The sequence below is a fragment of the Salvelinus namaycush genome, chromosome 25, assembly GCF_016432855.1.
Source record: "Salvelinus namaycush isolate Seneca chromosome 25, SaNama_1.0, whole genome shotgun sequence".
Taxonomy (NCBI): domain Eukaryota; kingdom Metazoa; phylum Chordata; class Actinopteri; order Salmoniformes; family Salmonidae; genus Salvelinus; species Salvelinus namaycush.
The window spans coordinates 12906004-12926434 of NC_052331.1; the positions used below are offsets into that span (position 1 = coordinate 12906004).

The window sequence follows — 20431 nt, forward strand, 5'->3', positions numbered from 1 at the left end:
GTTTTCGTCCGAGTTCGCCTGCATCTGCGCGAGCGTTTGGACATGTGCACTAAACATGCTAGCAAAAGTAGCTACTTAGACATAAGTAATGGACATTATCGAACAGAACAACGATTTATTGTGGAACTAGGATTCCTGAGACTGCATTCTGATGAAGATGATCAAAGGTAAGGGAATATTTATGATGTAATTTCGTATTTCTGTTGACTCCAACATGGCGGAGAAATGTTGTTATTTTTGAGCGCCGTCTCAGATTATTGCATGGTGTGCTTTTTACATAAAGTTTTTTTGAAATCTGAGACAGCGGTTGCATTAAGAACAAGTGTATCTTTAATTATATGTAAAACATGTATCTTTCATCAAAGTTTATGACGAGTATTTCTGTTATTTGACGTGGCTCTCTGTAATTTCTCCGGATATTTTGGAGGCATTTCTGAACATGGCGCCAATGTAAACCGAGATTTGTGGATATAAATATGCACATTATCGAACAAAACATAAATGTATTGTGTAACATGATGTCCTACGAGTGTCATCTGATGAAGATCATCAAAGGTTAGTGATTCATTTTATCTCTATTTCTGCTTTTTGTGACTACTATCTTTTGCTGGGAAAATGGCAGTTTTTTTGTGGCTATGTACTGAGCTAACATAATCGTTTGGTGTGCTTTTGCCGTAAATCCTTTTTGAAATCAGACATGTTGGCTGGATTCACAACATGTGTAGCTTTAATTTGGTGTCTTTCATGTGTGATTTCATGAAAGATACATTTTTAAAGTAATATATTTGAATTTGGCGCGCTACATTTTTTCTGGCTTTTGGCCAAGTGGGACGTTAGCGTCCCACATATCCTAGAGAAGTTAAGGACAACAAAGTCAAAATATTGGAGTGGCCATCACAAAGCCCTGACCTCAATCCTATAGAAAATTTATGGGCAGAACTGAAAAAGAATGTACGAGCAAGGAGGCCTACAAACCTGACTCAGTTACACCAGCTCTGTCAGGAGGAATGGGCCAAAATTCACCCAACGTATTGTGGGAAGCGTGTGGAAGGCTACCCGAAATGTTTGACCCAAGTTAAACAATTTAAAGGCAATGCTACCAAATACTAATTTAGTGTATGTAATCTTCTGAGCCACTGGGAATGTGATGAAAGAAATAAAAGCTGAAATAAATCATTATCTCTACTATTATTCTGACATTTCACATTCTTAAAATAAAGTGTTGATCCTAACTGACCTAAGACGGCAAATTTTTACTAGGATTAAATGTCAGGAATTGTGAAAAACTGAGTTTAAATATATTTGGCTAAGGTGTATGTAAACTTCCGACTTCAACTGTAGGTGTTCCTTTTGTACAGGTGTGAAAAGGCAGTGTGGAGTGCAATAGAGATTGCATCATCTGTGAATCTGTTGGGGCGGTATGCAAATTGGAGTGGGTCTAGGGTTTCTGGGACAGTGGTGTAGATATTAGCCATGACCAGCCTTTCAAAGCATTTCATGGCTACAGATGTCATTTCGGCAGGTTCATGGGCGCAGGGACTATGGTGGTCTGCTTGAAACATTCTAGTATTACAAACTCAGACAGGGAGAGTTTGAAAATGTCGGTGAAGACACTTGCCAGTTGGTCAGTGCATGCTCGGAGTACATGTACTCGGAGTTCACCTGGTAATCTATCTGGCCCTGCGGCCTTGTGAATGCTGACCTGTTTAAAGGTCTTACTCATATCGGCTGCAGAGAGCGTGATCATACAGTCGTCCGGAACAGCTGATGCTCTCATGCATGTTTCAGTGTTACTTGCCTCGAAGCGAGCAAAGAAGTTATTTAGCTCGTCTGGTAGGCTCGTGTCACTGGGCAGCTCTCGCCTGTGCCTGCGTAATTGCGCACCCAGCTCACTCAGGTGCTTTGCTATATCACATTTGACATTGTCTGTAAGCTTGAGTTAATTTGCACACAAAAAATCATACAATGACTCAGCCCCTATTACAGGGGCTGAGTCACTGGCTTACTGGCTTACTGGTGCTCTTCCATGCTGTCCCTAGGAGGGATGCGTCACTTGAGAGAATTGAGTCACTGACGTGATCTTCCTGTCTGGGTTGGCGCCCCCCCTTGGGTTGTGCCATGGCGGAGATCTTTGTGGGCTATACTCGGCCTTGTCTCAGGATTGTAAGTTGGTGGTTGAAGGTATCCCTCTAGTAGTGTGGGGGCTGTGCTTTGGCAAAGTGGGTGGGGTTATATCCTGCCTGTTTGGCCCTGTCCGGGGGTATCATTGGATGGGGCCACAGTGTCTCCTGACCCCTCCTGTCTCAGCCTCCAGTATTTATGCTGCATTAGTTTATGTGTCGGGGGGCTAGGGTCAGTCTGTTATATCTGGAGTACTTCTCCTGTCTTATCCGGTGTCCTGTGTGAATTTAAATATGCTCTCTCTAATTCTCTCTCTCTTTCTCTCTCTCGGAGGAACTGAGCCCTAGGCCCATGCCTCAGGACTACCCGGCATGATGACTCCTTGCTGTCCCCAGTCCACCTGGCCGTGCTGCTGTTTCAGTTTCAACTGTTCTGCCTGCAGCTATGGAACCCTGACCTGTTCACCGGACGTGCTACCTGTCCCAGACCTGCTGTTTTCAACTCTCTAGAGACCGCAGGAGCGGTAGAGATACTCTTAATGATCGGCTATGAAAAACCAACTGACATTTACTCCTGAGGTGCTGACTTGTTGCACCCTCGACAACTACTGTGATTATTATTATTTGACCATGCTGGTCCTTTATGAACATTTGAACATCTTGGCCATGTTCTGTTATAATCTCCACCCGGCACAGCCAGAAGAGGACTGGCCACCCCTCATAGCCTGGTTCCTCTCTAGGTTTCTTCCTAGGTTTTGGCCTTTATAGGTAGTTTTTCCTAGCCACCGTGCTTCTACACCTGCATTGCTTGCTGTTTGGGGTTTTAGGCTGGGTTTCTGTACAGCACTTTGAGATATCAGCTGATGTAAGAAGGGCTATATAAATACATTTGATTTGATTTGAAAGACCAGTGTGTTGTCCTTGTTAATGCAGACAGAGAAGAGCTCCAACTTCTTAATCGTAGCCTCAGTTTTGTCCCGCACATTGAATATAGTTGCGGAGAGTCCCTGTAATCCTAGATCCAGATTATTCAGGTGACAAAAAACATCACCCAGATAGCCCAGTTGTGTGAGAAACTCGTCATCATGCAAGCGGTCAGACAAGTGAAAATTATGGTCATTGAAGAAAACTTTAAGCTTGTCTCTCAATTCAAAAAAATGTGTCAATACTTTGCCCCTTGATTACCAGTATGTTGTAAAAGCGTTACATGGTCGCTGCCCATATCATTGCATAATGCAGAAAATACACAAGAGTTCAGGGGCCTTGCTTTAACAAAGTTAACCAAGTCACTGTAGTGTCCAAAACGTCTTTCAAGCTGTCAGGCATTCCCTTGGCAGCAAGAGCCATTGATTTTATTAGTCACTCTCACTCATATTAACATGGCAAAAGTAATGCAAAATATGTAGAATTTCAGGAAATTTGCTATACAACTGCAAAAAAATGATCTCCATCCCATGGCAAAATGTGTAGAATTGTAGGTAATTAACTGTAAAATTTCATTTTCTTCACTCCACCGTCAAGAGGGGGACCACTAAAATGTTTTGCCCTCGCAGTGGGTGGGCCCCCCAACCAAATCTCGCCTAGGGCCCCCAAAAGGCTAGGGCCAGCCCTGGAGGTATCCTTCCTGGTGCTCCTCTATCACGCCTTGTTTTGAAGGAACAACAAGCAGGGGTTACATCTAGCAGCCCCATAGTTCATGGGTACAGATCAATATATGATGGGTCAGGATACGGACACTTATTAAGTTTCCTGTCGTTGTAAACAATCTCATCTCACAGGACAATACATCTGGGAAGAGGGCCAAACAAAACTTGTGCATTAGTCAAGATGACTTTCAAGCAAATGGGGCTTTTATGTGAAATATTAGATAACTATTTATTTCTTGAAATTCAGAGTGCAATAATTGAAACATTCACAGAAGGATATCCTTTCAGCAAAAACAATTTCTATAGATTTTTTTCAGTACAATTTGATTGAACTTGGCAAGGAGGATTCAAGTGTCTGTGCTTTTCCAATAACAATCAAAATGGAATATTACAGTAAACCATTTGACCAGTGCAATGTCATGTTACGGTCATAGAAACCAGATGGGAACAATGTAAAACTTTGACCTTATCGAAACATTGATTGACTATCGTCCTGTGGCGGTAACTTCAGTCGTAGTGAAGTGCCTTGAGCACTTGATACTCACACGTCTCAGGTCTCATGTGGATGGAGCCCTTGACCCAATACAGTTTGTATACAGGAAGAACAGATTAGTCGACGATGCAGTACTGACGGTTTTGCGCAGTGCCGTGAAACACCTGGAGAGGCCTCATTCTTATGTGTGAATCCTTTTCCTGGACTTCTCTGCGTTTAACTGCATGCAGCCTCACCTATTCTGTGACACTCTCCCACCTACAGGTGGACCCCAGTAATACCTTGTGGGCTCTGGACTTCCTGCTGAACAGGGGGCAGTATTTCAAGTTCAACAACACAACATCCCTTCTTCTTTGTACATCTACCGGTTCCCCCCCAAGGAACTATCATCTCTCCAGTGCTATTCTTCATATACACCAATGACCTGAGAGGCTCCGACAGGGACTGCTTGGCAGTGAAATATGCAGATGACACCTCCGTTGTCAACGGCTCAGATAACACACTGCATTACCAAACAGAAGTTAACAGGGTACATCACTGGTGAAATGACAACTACCTCACACTCAACATCAACAAAACAAAATAATTGGTCATTGATTTCTAGAGGATGGCAAACCCAGTGAGCCACCTAGTCCTGGGTGGTGAAGAAGTAGAGAGAGTGGGGTGTTTGAAGTACCTGGGAACCATCATGAACAGCACACTCTCTTTTAATTGCAACGCTCAGAACATCAATACAAATGCCAACAATGACTGTATCTCCTCTTGGTTTATCTGTTTCTCTCTCCCTCTCTCTCTCTGATAGAGGAAACTTGCTGAATGGTCAAAGAAATCATAGTCAAAGCTTTTCTTTTAGGCTTTTTATAGAAAAATAAGTTGTGGATGCTTTGCTAGCAATAGACAACAAGAAATCCACAGGGGCCGACCAATTGGATCCCGGTCTGCTTAAGTGTGCAGCGCCCATCATTGTTGGCTCAATAACCCACATTTTTTAAATTTAATATTGTTATCAGGAAATATTCCAAAAGTATGGAAATCAGCTATTATCCTGCCACTCCATAAGGGTGGGGATAGTAGTGATGTTAATAATTGTCGCCTCATTACAAGGCTTCCGTGTCTAGCTAAGATTCTAGAATCCTTGGTAAATGTACAACTTTGCTCTTTTTTGATCTGAGGAATGTATTTTGAATGTAAACCAATCAGGGTTTAGGCCTGGGCATAGAACTAGTACAGCAACCACTTTAGATGTTAATGATCTTGTCAATGCTTTAGACACTAAAATGAAATGTGCGGCTTTGTTTGTGGACCTTTAAAAAGCTTTTGATACTGTTGATCATGCTATTTTATTGAATAAGTTGTCCTCAATAGGCCTGAGCTCTGACGCCTGTTCATGGTTTCATGACTATCTTAGTTACAGAACTCAGGCCATCGTGATTGATAGGGTTAAGTCTGAATTTCTTGAAGTGCTTAAAGGTGTACCACAGGGGTTGATTTTGGGACCTGTTCTCTTCACTATTTATATATACACCATTGGTCAATCTATTAAAAAATGTAAACTTTATCTGTATGCGGATGATGCTATTATGTCGGCTATTGCCCCGACTTTTGATCTGGCTGTGTTAAAACGACAGTCAGATTTTATAGCTATGCAGGAATTCCTTGCTGATATAAAACTTGTGTTTAAATGGGCAACACAAAATACATGTTGTTTTTAAACTCTTGTAAGAATGTTTCAGATGAGCTACATGTTCACTCAATAGATGGTTCTCCAATTGAAGGTGTTCCTGCATATAAATACTTAGGCATTAGGACTGACATGGATTTGATGTTTAAAAAACATGTAGATGAGCTGGTTAAGAAGGTAAGATTAAAGTTGGCTTTTTCTACAGAAACAAATTGTGCTTTTCTCTAAGCAGTAGGAAGCAGATCAGTCAACCTTTTTATCTTATCTTAATTATGGTGATATTATTTATCATTGTGCAGCTGCTACTACTCTTAAACCTACCATAGTGCCCTTTGTTTTGTTACAGGTGACAGTTGGGATACTCATCACTGCATCTGATATCAAAATGCTGGCTGGACTTCGCTAAAGACCCGTAGATCTCTACATTACTCCCTTTTTTTTTTACAAGGCTCTACTTCATGAACTTTCATGTTATCTAACTTTTCTGTTGAAGCATAGAAACTTGAGTTGCCTAAACCTTCACAGGATTGGTTAACTATTGATGTTCCTAGGGTCTCCACCGAGCTAGCTAAATCTGCTTTTAGTTTTAATGCACTGTATTGTTGGAACAAAATTCAAAATAATGTTCTGGTGTCGTTCAGGCAGATTAGAGTATTGATTGGCAAATTATTTGTAGAGGAATGTACAGTTTACATACACCTTAGCCAAATATATTTGAACTAAGTTTTTCACAATTCCTGACATTTAATCCTAGTAAAAATTCCCTGTCTTAGGTCAGTTAGGATCCCCACTTTATTTTAAGAAAGTGAAATGTCAGAATAATAGTAGAGAAAATGATTTATTTCAGCTTTTATTTCTTTCATCACATTCCCAGTGGCTCAGAAGTTTACATACACTCAATTAGTATTTGGTAGCATTGCCTTTAAATTGTTTAACTTGGGTCAAACATTTCGGGTAGCCTTCCATAAGCTTCCCACAATAAGTTGGGTGAATTTTGTCCCATTCCTCCTGACAGAGCTGGTGTAACTGAGTTAGGTTTGTAGGCCTCCTTGCTCACACATGCTTTTCAGTTCTGCCCACACATGTTCTATAGGATTGAGGTCAGGGCTTTGTGATGGCCACTCCAATACCTTTACTTTTTTGTCCTTAAGCCATTTTGCCACAACTTTGGAAGTATCCTTGGGGTCATTGTCCATTTGGAAGACACATTTGCGACCAAGCTTTAACTTCCTGACTGATTTCTTGAGATGTTGCTTCAATATATCCACATCATTTTCCAACCTCATGATATCATCTATTTTGTGAAGTGCACCAGTCCCTCCTGTAGCAAAACATCCCCACAACATGATGCTGCCACCCCCGTGCTTCACAGTTGAGATGGTGCTCTTCGGCTTGCAAGCCTCCCCCTTTTTCCTACTAACATAACAATGGTCATTATCACCAAAAGGTTCTACTTTTTGTTTCATCAGACCAGAGGACATTTCTCCAAATAGTACGATCCTTGTCCCCATGTGCAGTTGCAAACCGTAGTCTGGCTTTTTTATGGCGGTTTTGGAGCAGTGGCTTCTTCCTTGCTGAGCGGCCTTTCAGGTTATGTTGATATAGGACTCATTTTACTGTGGATTAAAATACTTTTGTACCTGTTTCCTCCAGTATCTTCACAAGGTCCTTTGCTGTTGTTCTGGGATTGATTTGTACTTTTCGCACCAAAGTACATTCATCTCTAGGAGACAGAACGCATCTCCTTCCTTTGCGGTATGACGGCTGCGTGGTCCCATTGTGTTTATACGTGCGTACTATTGTTTGTACAGATGAACATGGTACCTTTTAGAAATTGCTGTGGTCTTGGCTGATTTCTTTTGATTTTCCCATGATGTCAAGCAAAGAGGCACTGACTGAGTTTGAAGGTAGGCCTTGAAATACATCCACAGGTACACCTTCAATTGACTAAAATTATGTCAATTAGCCTAACAGAAGCTTCTAAAGCCACGACATCATTTTCTGGAATTTTCCAAGCTGTTTAAAGGCACAGTCAACTTAGTGTATGTAAACTTCTGACCCACTGGAATTGTGATACAGTTAATTATAAGTGAAAAAATCTGTCTGTAAACAAATGTTGGAAAAATGACTTGTGTCATGCATAAAGTAGATGTCCTAACCGACTTGCCAAAACTATAGTTTGTTAACAAGAAATTTGTGGAGTGGTTGAAAAACGAGTTTTAATGACTCTAATCACATTCTTGGAACGTTGTGTCATGGAGGTTTTGTCTAATTCCCGGTTTGGTCCCCTGGAGGTTTTTGTCACGTGATGGTCTCAGGTGTCCCAAACCATGATAAGTAAAGTATGGAAATGGTATGGGATTTTAAGGTAAGTGGTATGCTGTTCTAAAATTGTGTAAAAATCTTTAATAAATGACAATATGATTACATTTGACATGATCACTATTGACCCCACCTGGGATTTAAACTCACAACCTCTGGATTTAGGGGTATGCGGATCTTTCTGCACTCTACAAAGTCTGTAGAATTTCAGAAGTCCCCTACACATTCAGTACCTATAATATATCTCTGCATATAGCAAAAGAGTGCCATCTGCACTTCTATTTAGGTTATACGTTAACATGGCAAAAATCTATTTGAATGAATTGACTTATTTCAGCAATTTGAGTTTGGGTTTTCAGTATAGTTGTCTAATGTTGGTGGGACTTATTATTCTGTTTTAATGTTATCCTTGAATCACTGCGATAAATCTACTTTTTTCTACAGTGTATTTTTTACAGAGCTGAGATTTACTTTGAAGTGCAAAGTGTAGGAATAGGTCTACAGGGGAAATCAGTCACTGATACAGACATGGTGGCGTAGCAGGAAGATCGGAATGCCGTGAACCAAGAGGTTGAGAGTTCAAATCCCAGGTTACATAATAATAATTTCTGCATGAATGAACACACTGTAATCATGTCAAATATTTAAGTTGAAAACACTTTGGTAAAAGCACCATGTGTCGGTGTCCCTTGCATTGCCTAAAGACAAAGAGCTGTGTCTGGATCAGTGGTTCACCAATCAGGACCATGACCCAACATCCAAAGAAAGTCCTAAAAATGTCCCTGGGACCAACTGGGAACTAGACAAAACCTCCAGCGGACCATGAGATTATGTCTCTATACCAAGTCCCTCATGTGTAAACACCTATCCAATGGCCCCACTGTCACCATCCCACTTCTGACACCAACGTAGTGAATTTGGGTTAGCTTCGACTTGGACTAGAACCCAAGTCCAGCAACTGTCAAGCCAACACCTTAACCGTTAACCCACCACCTAGCAACCTCTTGGCGTAAGGTTGTTTCAATATGATGGCAATGGGTACTTTAATACAATTATTGTGAATACTCATATTAACATAATAGTTTGATTCATTAAAATGTTTACATGTTTTGCAAGAAGAACGATTTCCCTTTAATTCCTGTTTACATGGACACATCTGAAATCAGGCTTCCTGATGGGACTTTGATAAATGCAGAAAATCGCCAATCAAAAGAAATGTTCTACCACAGCAGCCATGTGTTCGGACATGTGAAAACTATTTCTAATATGCATACTTTCAGTTTTTCCAGACTTTCTTCACTTCTGCAAAAAAGGGAGGCTTGCGCTGCTGGTACAAGCACATGTGCAGATCAAATACACCGCTGGAACTGATCAGGGGGTTTATATGTCCTTGTAATTTGAAAGATTGCTCAGAAATCCAGTTTTTTTTATTTGTGTTTGCTTACCTCGATTATGACCTTATGCCGATTACGATAAGCAGAGTACGGTCTTCACATGACTAATGCCATAATCAGTTTAACCCTCAACTACCAACATATTTTACATACATGGATTACCAACTGCGATAATTTTGAAATAAAAATGTTAGAAAACCGTATGTTATTTTAGCAAAATTACAGTTAATGTTGATACCCGGTAAAACAAAATATAATTTCCCCCTCATATAATGTGCATCTTCTTTTCAAAGTACAATCCACGTTAGTACTAAAATCCAGATTCAACATAATTTGATTGTAGTATTATCATATTTATGTGGTAAACATGACTGCCATTTAAAGGGGCAGTACACCAAAATGTTTAATATACTTCATTTTATTGACAAAAAGTGATTCATCCATTGATCCTGAGACAATGATCAAAAATATGGCTTAGTTTTCTTTATTTACTTACCCCACAGTGAGCATTAGCATGTTTGCAAGTGAAACAATGGGAGGGGTAGGGCCTAGGCAGGATGCTTAAAAAAGCATCAACAAGCATGCCCAAAATACCATAACAAGTTGCACATATATAATATATGAGGGTATTATTGTTATTTTCCGTAGAATAACTATTTTACGGAGAATGCATACCAATACAGCACTACTGTATGTGTACATTCAGAGGTTAGCTGGTTTCTGTATTTCTGTAGGTTAGCTGGTTTCTGTTAGCTGGTTTCTGTTTAACCAAGTAGTTATACCACTGACTGACATTTCTGAGCTGTTTTGACTGCAACTACGCATATATCTATGGTCATTTTGATTTTATACACGATCATACCTAGTTATAACCAGTTAAAGACGAGTGCTCCATCTGTGCAGGTGATCTGTCTATCAGGTCGAGATCACTCCAATTGGTCCCCTTCCACCCACTGAGGATATGTAAAACTTAATATGTCTCCAAAGAAACCTGGATTCAAATAAATACTTTTTTATATTTGCCCTAGAATAAATACTTTTTATAGAGTACACACCAATACAGCTCTCTGTGTAGATTCAAAGCTTATCTGAGTTCTGTATTGCAGTTCTATCAAGTAGTTATACCATTGGCAGACTTTATATACCATTGGCAGATTTCTATATGCACAAAAATCAGTTAATTAAAAAAAAATTACACAGTCATAGACAATAGATGGTATAGAAAAATACAATCTTAGGCAAGTACATGGGGAGCTATATCTGTGCAGATGATCTGTCTATCTAGTGGAAATGACTGATACAGGTCCCCCTCCACCCTCTGGTGATATGGATAAGTTGTTATTATGTCTCCAGAGAAAACTAGATTCAAATAAAGGTCCTATATCAAATTACTATAGGCAGAATTAGGTGTTTTTGACTGGGGTCAACATGACCCCAAAGTCCATATTGATACAGTAACATTAAACAATGATTTGAATTTATTAAAAACAAGTTGTTTGACAAAGTCATGAAAAATTTGAAGAATTTAATTAACCACTTTTGGGCTATACGATTAAAAATATCCCTACGGGTCAAAATGACCCCAGTTGGTAGTTTGAGTGTTAATATTGAATTATTAGTGTGCATGTAAACGTACTTAATGGGGCCCCGGTCAAACTCTTCTGGGCAGCGTACATGTTTTTTATTTTTTATTTTATTCTTGCCATGAGGTTTTTTAGGTCAACTACTAAAAGACCATTGCCTTGATGTATTGTAAGAAAAGTGTTCTTCTTGGAATTGTTTCTCAGTGTTTCTTGTGTCTTGATATGTTGTCTCTCATTTACAGTGTGACAGACAGGCGTGGTTCCGAAAAGGCACAGAATCAATACAGTGCACAACTTTTGACAAAAGCTCATCCACACTATATTCCATACATATTGTACTACTTTTAAACTAGGCGCCCTTGGGCTCTGTACAAAGAACAGGGTGCCATTTCTGAGAACAGCCAGAGCTGTGTGTTAGATTGGGCTCCTTTGGGAGCTGTGTGTTGGAGCTGATTGGCTTTTGTGAGTCAGCATGTTAAAAATATGTCATGGGCCTGACCTTGGCTTTCTTCTCACCAAATCTCCACATTTCAGTGTACTGTTTGAGCATGTCCTCCATCTGCCAAGGCCATCAGGGGCATAGGGTGTTGTTGCCAAAAAACAAAAACAAATCATACATTTTGACTAAGATTGTTTGTAGCCTGATATGACTTTACTCTCAAGTGTAATGGCACTTTATCGGGGGGGGGGGGGTTAATATGTTGGCCCAGGGGACAAGAGATTGTAACTCTGCTGCCGTTAATACAAAGTAGTGAATTCGTAGTAGTTCACCATGATTATGTAATGCTTAATGTCCTCACCCGCTCTCCTATTTTATGTGTTGGGATTAGTGGATAAGCCAGAACTTTGGTAAACATATTCAAACAACTCAGATCCAGTGAGAGAGTTGACTCTGGCTGAAGCTTGCAGTTGCTATGGATGTTGAAGTTTCAGTGTCAAACCTGCCTCGAGACACATAGGCTTAGTTGAGATAATTCTGTCCTAATACAAATATTCAAACTGAACCAGATGTCTTTCTTCAAGCAAGTACACATCACAAAGATCAAATAGGGGGATGATTATGTTTGTCCTGTTTCATTGCATGTACAAGTGGGAAACCTGTACATGTGTGAGATGGATATATATATATATTTTGCATATCCCAACTCCCTCTGAGAGTGGGGTCACATCCAGGGATCAGCCATTATTGATGGCAGCCCTGGAGAAATTAGGGTTAAGTGCCTTGCTCAAGGCCAGATCGGCAGATTTTTCACCTTGTCGCCTCAGGGATTCAAACTAGCCATGTGCATGCCATTTTTCTTTTTCTGTAATTTATCTAAATAAAAAGAATATATCTCCAAGATTTTCCATTACTTAACTCCCTTTTAGAAACATAATGAACTCTCCCTCCTAAGTCAAATGAAGATATATTAGTTTTAACAATCTGAAAATAAGACAACCCAGAAACTATACTGGAACCCACAATTCCAGTAATTGCTTTCAAAGACAATTATTATAGATCTTGGTTCCAATTTCCAATTTCTTTACTGCAATCAATTCCCCCCCATAATTCAGCTTAAGACATTTATTTTATTGCAGTCCATGAATCAGCTTTTCTTACTGGATCGGTCACTCCTATATAAAACCCTCTGATGAAATCTTCTGAAATCAACATCTGAATATTAGAGACTGTGATAAATGCAGATCAATGCAGTTGATCACCTTGGGAAAACTATGAGAGAACTCTGGAGTTTTCAGAATTTATTTATCCTTTGAAGCAAAGTCAGGGATATACTGTACATCAATATCCAAGCTGCACTTCCTCACCTGAGGATTTCATCACTAAACGCCCACAAACTTCCAACGTTGCTGACCCTGCTGGTGCAGCATATTAACACAGAGATGATTCAGTCTGATCTTTCTCTCTTACTAATTGTGAGTCTGGGTATCCGTCAGAGAGAACAGTGCATGTGTTGTCACTATTTCCAGACAGATGTTTCTGAAGCTTTCATGTCTATTCTCTGATCTAGCATGGAATACTGCTGCTTGTTTTGTACAACACCCTGTACGCAGTACAACATGTCTCACATTTCAAAACAATGCATTAGTGCTAGTAAGAGCCTGCCACGGTATTTCCTTTCTGACACCAGGGATTATGGCATTGCTCCTGGCATCCGAAAATACAAATGGCGACACATGGTGATCATTACATCTGCACATGCTGTAACAACCCGTCCATGCTACTCTGGGAAGAACACTACACCATAAAATATTGAGCTACTACACATGTAGATTGACTATTGTCTATGGGGCTGGCCAACACCATAGCTCTATAGCGAATAAGCCCCATTTATTCATCACATGAAAACAAGCAACCATCCTTTAAACAGTGGAGGGAACGAGTGGGACAGACACCCACACCTCCGTAAGCAGGAACCCGATGATGAGCCTCTGTGGACAGAGACCTGTATGAACGAACGCTTTCTTACCTCTGGATCCGGGACCTGGGAGAGCACAGCGGAGATGCAGAAAGAGAGCAGAGCTGCCCCCAAGCCCAGCAATGCCGGCTGGGGAGAGGAACACGAAGAAGGCCGTTCCCCGACTGCCATTCTTTCCCCCTTACTTTCTCCCTGCAGGCTACAGCTCCCTGCCCCCTCTCTCCTCTCCTCTCCTCTGCCTGACTGGCTGGGTGGCTGGGTGGCTGTGCTACCCTGGACAGGACCACAATGGCCCTGGGTGATTGATGGTCAGTGAGGGCTGCTGGCGGGGACAGGGGGCGTCCTCTCTCCTCTCATCTGGTGCACTGCCTCTGCCTCTCCTATCCTGTTGTCTTCCCTCCCAACACAGAGCACCGTACACCACTAAATACATCACACCATCTTCCTGTAGGCAGTTCCACTAGCCAGCCCCTTCAGTCAGGGTCATTAATTAATTAATAGGACTGGTGTAGTTTACAGCCCATTCTGGAAAGGGAGGTAGGTAGGTTATAGCACTGCTCTGTGTGGGGGATGGGAGGAAGCTGCCTGCTTGTGAGGGCAGTGGCTTGTGTAGGACGGTCAAGGGAACATAGAGCGGTGAATGACAATCTTTCAGTTATATTGTCCTTGTCCTTTGTGTGGCAGGATGTAATACAGAAGCATAGGTGTCTGGCTTCAGAATACAGTGTTTGAACGATGACAGGTATGTCGTGCTGAAATTACAGAAGGATAAATATAATCAATCACTTGGGCAATATACTGACCTCAGTGACCAGATATGCACACAAACCAGACCGGTCCATTTCAGAGGTTTGGTTGCTGTGTCTATAGCTAAACATTATCTCAAATCAGTTCAAGCTACTGTATATGCTGTTATGGCCATATGTTTACACCAACACCTCCACAGTAAGCAGACAAAAGTGGTTAGCTTGTTCTCATGGAACACACTGATGACGGCTTAGTTACACAAGAAAACTGAGGCAGAGTGACTGTTACTGAAGCAGCAGTATGAAGGAGGATCCCTTACCCATAACTCCCAGGCTCACATCCACATCACAGGAAGATATCTTCTGGTTCATTTAGTTGACTTTATTAAGATATCCATTGGTCCAACAGGGATACAGTGGCTTGCAAAAGTATTCACCCCCTTGGCATTTTTCCTATTTTGTTGCCTTACAACCTGGAATTAAAATGGATTTTGGGGGGGTGTGTATCATTTGATTGACATAACATGCAATTTGAAGATGAAAAATATGTTTTTATTGTGTTTTTATTGTGAAACAAGAAATAAGACAAAAAATGGAAAACTTGAACGTGCATAACTATTCCCCCCCAAAGTCAAAACTTTGTTAGAGCCACCTTTTGCAGCAATTACAGCTGCAAGTCTCTTGGGGTGTAAGCTTGGCACATCTAGCCACTGGGATTTTGCCCGTTCTTCAAGGCAAAACTGCTCCAGCTCCTTCAAGTTGCATACTACAGATTCTCAATTGGATTGAGGTCTGGGTTTTGACTAAGCCATTCCAAGACATTTAAATGTTTCCCCTTAAACCACTTGAGTGTTGCTTTATCAGTATGCTTAGGGTCATTGTCCTGCTGGAAGGTGAACCTCCGGCTGTCACGAGAATTTTCAATCCCAATGATGATAACAATCACTATAGCTTTGACCAATTCCCCCTAGGTTGTAAAGCTAGGGTTAATAAGAATTAGGCAAAGTCCCAGATTTCTGCAAAAGGTTGGTTCTTTATTCAGAGAATGTTCTGAAGTCAAGAATGCAAACATAGTCATTTTATAATTCTAATACATTTCACACCGTTAAACACGTTTCAGGGTGGAATTCTTTAGTCATTACTTTAAACATATGAATTCCCTTATCACCGGCCCAGTCTCAAATCTCTGGAAGACTGAAACAGGTTTCCTTCAATAATTATTCTGTATTTAGTGCCAACCATCATTCCTTCAATTCTGACCAGTTTCCAAGTCCTTGCAGATGAAAAACATCTGGTGTTCTCGAGGTGATGAGAGGTGTTGGGTTTGCGCCAGACATAGCGTTTTCCTTGATGGCCAAAAAGCTCCGTTTGAATCTTATCTGACCAGAGTACCTTCTTCCATATGTTTGGGGAGTCTGCCACATGCCTTTTGGCAAACACCAAATGTGTTTGCTTATTTTTTTCTTTAAACAATGGCTTTTTTTCTGGCAACTCTTCTGTTAAGCCCAGCTCTGTGGCGTGTACGGCATAAAGTTGTGGAGCTTTGCAGCTCCTTCAGGATTATCTTTGGTCTCTTTATTGCCTCTCTGATTAATGCCCTCCTTGCTTGGTCCGTGAGTTTTGGTGGGTTGCCCTCTTTTGGCAGGTCTGTTGTGGTGCCATATTCTTTCCATTTTTTAATAATGGATTTTATGTTTCTCCGTGGGAGCAAATCAAATCAAATCAAATTTTATTTGTCACATACACATGGTTAGCAGATGTTAATGCGAGTGTAGCGAAATGCTTGTGCTTCTAGTTCCGACAATGCAGTAATAACGAACGAGTAATCTAACCTAACAATTTCACAACAACTACCTTATACACACAAGTGTAAATGGATGAAGAATATGTACATAAAAATATATGAATGAGTGATGGTACAGAATGGCATAGGAAAGATGCAGTAGATGTTATCGAGTACAGTATATACATATGAGATGAGTAATGTAGGGTATGTAAACATTATATTAAGTGGCATTGTTTAAAGTGGCTAGTGATACATTTCTTACATCAATTTTCCATTATTAAAGTGGCTGGAATTGAGTCAGTATGTTGGCAGCAGCCACTCAATGTTAGTGGTGGCTGTTTAACAGTCTGATGGCCTTAAGATAGAAGCTGTTTTTCAGTCTCTCGGTCCCTGCTTTGATGCACCTGTACTGACCTCGCCTTCTGGATGATAGCGGGGTGAACAGGCAGTGGCTCGGGTGGTTGTTGTCTTTGATGATCTTTATGGCCTTCCTGTGACATCGGGTGGTGTAGGTGTCCTGGAGGGCAGGTAGTTTGCCCCCAGTGATGCGTTGTGCAGACCTCACTACCCTCTGGAGAACCTTAAGGTTGTGGGCGGAGCAGTTGCCGTACCAGGCGGTGGTACAGCCCGACAGGATGCGCTCGATTGTGCATCTGTAAATGTTTGTGAGTGCTTTTGGTGAGAAGCCAAACTTCTTCAGCCTCTTGAGTTTGAAGAGGCGCTGCTGCGTCTTCTTCATCACGCTGTCTGTGTGGGTGGACCAATTCAGTTTGTCCGTGATGTGTACGCCGAGGAACTTAAAACGTACTACCCTCTCCACTACTGTCCCGTCGATGTGGATAGGGGGTTGCTCCCTCTGCTGTTTCCTGAAGTCCACGATCATCTCCTTTGTTTTGTTGACGTTGAGTGTAAGGTTATTTTCCTCCCTGTAGGCCGTCTTGTCGTTGTTGGTAATCAAGCCTACCACTGTAGTGTTGTCTGCAAACTTGATGATTGAGTTGGAGGCGTGCATGGCCACGCAGTCGTGGGTGAACAGGGAGTACAAGAGAGGGCTCGGAACGCACCCTTGTGGGGCCCCAGTGTTAAAGATCAGCGGGGTGGAGATGTTGTTACCTACCCTCACCACCTGGGGGCGGCCCGTCAGGAAGTCCAGTACCCAGTTGCACAGAGCGGGGTCGAGACCCAGGGTCTCGAGCTTGATGACGAGTTTGGAGGGTACTATGGTGTTAACTGCTGAGCTGTAGTCGATGAACAGCATTCTCACATAGGTATTCCTCTTGTCCAGATGGGTTAGGGCAGTGTGCAGTGTTTGCAGTGGTTGTGATTGCGTCGTCTGTGGACCTATTGGAGCGGTAAGCAAATTGGAGTGGGTCTAGGGTGTCAGGTAAGGTGGAGGTGATATGGTCCTTGACTAGTCTCTCAAGGTACTTCATGATGACGGAAGTGAGTGCTACGGGGCGGTAGTCGTTTAGCTCAGTTACCTTAGCTTTCTTGGGAACAAGAACAATGGTGGCCCTCTTGAAGCATGTGGGAACAGCAGACTGGGATAAGGATTGATTGAATATGTCCGTAAACACACCAGCCAGCTGGTCTGCGCATGCTCTGAGGACGCGGCTGGGGATGCCATCTGGGCCTGCAGCCTTGCGAGGGTTAACACGTTTAAATGTTTTACTCACCTCGACTGCAGTGAAAGAGAGTCCGCAGGTTTTGGTAGAGGGCCGTGTCAGTGGCACTGTATTGTCCTCAAAGCAAGCAAAGAAGTTGTTTAGTCTGTCTGGGAGCAAGACATCCTGGTCCGCGACGTGGCTGATTTTCTTTTTGTAATCCGTGATTGACTGTAGACCCTGCCACATACCTCTTTTGTCCGAGCCGTTGAATTGCGACTCTACTTTGTCTCTATACTGACGCTTAGCTTGTTTGATTGCCTGCCGGAGGGAATAGCTACACTGTTTCGGATATATATTATTTTATAACCCAACCCTGATCTGTACTTCTCCACAACTTTGTCCGTGACCTGTTTGGAGAGCTCCTTGGTCTTCATGGTGCCGCTTGCTTGGTGGTGCCCCTTTCTCAATGGTGTTGCAGACTCTGGGACCTTTCAGAACAGGTGTATATATACTGAGATCATGTGACAGATCATGTGACACTTAGATTGCACACAGGTGGACTTTATTTAACTAATTATGTGACTTCTGAAGGTATTTGGTTGCACCAGATCTTATTTAGGGGCTTCATAGCAAAGGGGGTGAATACATATGCATACATCTTTTTCTTTTCTTTTTTTGAATCAAGTAATTTTTTTCATTTCAATTCACCAATTTGGACTATTTTGTGTATGTCCATTCATGAAATCCAAATAAAAATCCATTTAAATTACAGGTTGTAATGCAACAAAATAGGAAAAACACCAAGGGGGAATACTTTTGCAAGGCACTGTAACACCCCTGAGTCTTTATTTGTCTGGCTAAGCCACTGCTTCTCTTGTCTGACTAAGGAGTCATTTACAGTACACTGAGTATACCAAACATTAGGAACACCTTCCTAATATTGAGTTGGAAGTGATGCTCTTAGTTTGAAATACAGTTGAAGTCGGAAGTTTACATACACTTAGGTTGGAGTCATTAAAACTTGTTTTACAACCACTCCACAAATTTCTTGTTAACAAACTGTAGTTTTTGCAAGTCGGTTAGGACATCTACTTTGTGCATGACACAAGTCATTTTACAACAATTGTTTACAGACAGGTTATTTCACTTATATCTCACTGTATCTCAATTCCAGTGGGTCAGAAGTTTACATACACTAAGTTGACTGTGCCTTTAAACAGCTTGGAAAATTCCAGAAAATTATGTCATGGCTTTAGGCTAATTTACATAATTTGAGTCAATTGGAGGTATACCTGTGGATGTAGTTCAAGGCCTTCCTTTCAAACTCAGTGCCTCTTAGCTTGAAATCATGGGGAAATCAAAAGAAATCAACCAAGAGCTCAGCAAAAAAATTGTAGACCTCCACAAGTCTGGTTCATCCTTGGGAGCAATTTCCAAACGCCTGAAGGTACCATGTTCATCTGTACAAACAATAGTACGCAAGTATAAACACCATGGGACCACGCAGCCGTTATACCGCTCAGGAAAGGGACGCGTTCTGTCTCATAGAGATGAACGTACTTTGGTGCGAAAAGTGCAAATCAATCCCAGAACAACAGCAAAGGACCTTGTGAAGATGCTGGAGGAAACAGGTACAAAAGTATCTATATCCACAGTAAAAACGAGTCCTATATCGACAAAACATGAAAGGCCGCACCGCAAGGAAGAAGCCACTGCTCCAAAACCGCCATAAAAAAGCCAGACTACAGTTTGCAACTGCACATGGGGACAAAGATCGCACTTTTTGGAGAAATGTCCTCTGATCTGATGAAACAAAAATAGAACCTTTTGGCCATAATGACCATCGTTATGTTTGGAGGAAAAACGGGGATGCTTGGAAGACGAAGAACACCATCCCAACCGTGAAGCACGGGGGTGGCAGCATCATGTTGTGGGGGTGCTTTGCTGCAGGAGGAACTGGTGCACTTCACAAAATAGATGGCATCATGAGGTTGGAAAATTATGTTGATATATGAAGCAACATCTCAAGATATCCGTCAGGAAGTTAAAGCTTGGTGGCAAATGGGTCTTCCAAATTGACATTGACCACAAGCATATTTCCAAAGTTGTGTCAAAATGGCTTAAGGACAACAAAGTCAAGGTATTGGAGTGGCCATCACAGTCCTGACCTCAATCCTATAGAACATTTGTGGGCAGAACTAAAAAAGCAAGGAGGCCTACAAACCTGACTCAGTTACACCAGCTCTGTCAGAAGGAATGGGACAAAATTCACCCAACTTATTGTGGGAAGCTTGTGGAAGGCTACCCGAAATGTTTGACCTAAGTTAAACAATTTAAAGGCAATGCTACCAAATACTAATTGAGTGTATGTAAACTTCTGACCCACTGGGAATGTGATGAAAGAAATAAAAGCTGAAATAAATCATTCTCTCTACTATTATTACACATTCACATCCTTAAAATAAAGTGGTGTATGATGATATGTGATATGATATATATATATATATATATATATGATATGGTGATCCTAACTGACCTAAGACAGGGAATTTTTACTCGGATTAAATGTCAGGAATTGTGAAAAACTGAGTTTAAATGTATTTGGCTAAGGTGTATGTAAACTTCCAACTTCATCT

At 41.4% G+C, this 20431-nt stretch overlaps 1 protein-coding gene across 1 annotated transcript in view; it reads right to left on the minus strand.

Annotated features, from left to right (window-relative positions):
- LOC120020650 (transmembrane inner ear expressed protein-like) overlaps nucleotides 1-13827 on the minus strand; it is a 28727-nt gene extending 14900 nt beyond the window's left edge. Inside the window, exon 1 of the mRNA XM_038964356.1 lies at nucleotides 13708-13827. Within this exon, the coding sequence (XP_038820284.1) occupies nucleotides 13708-13827 (120 nt within the window). The remainder of the gene's footprint in view (nucleotides 1-13707) is intronic.
- Nucleotides 13828-20431: the final 6604 nt, after the last annotated feature.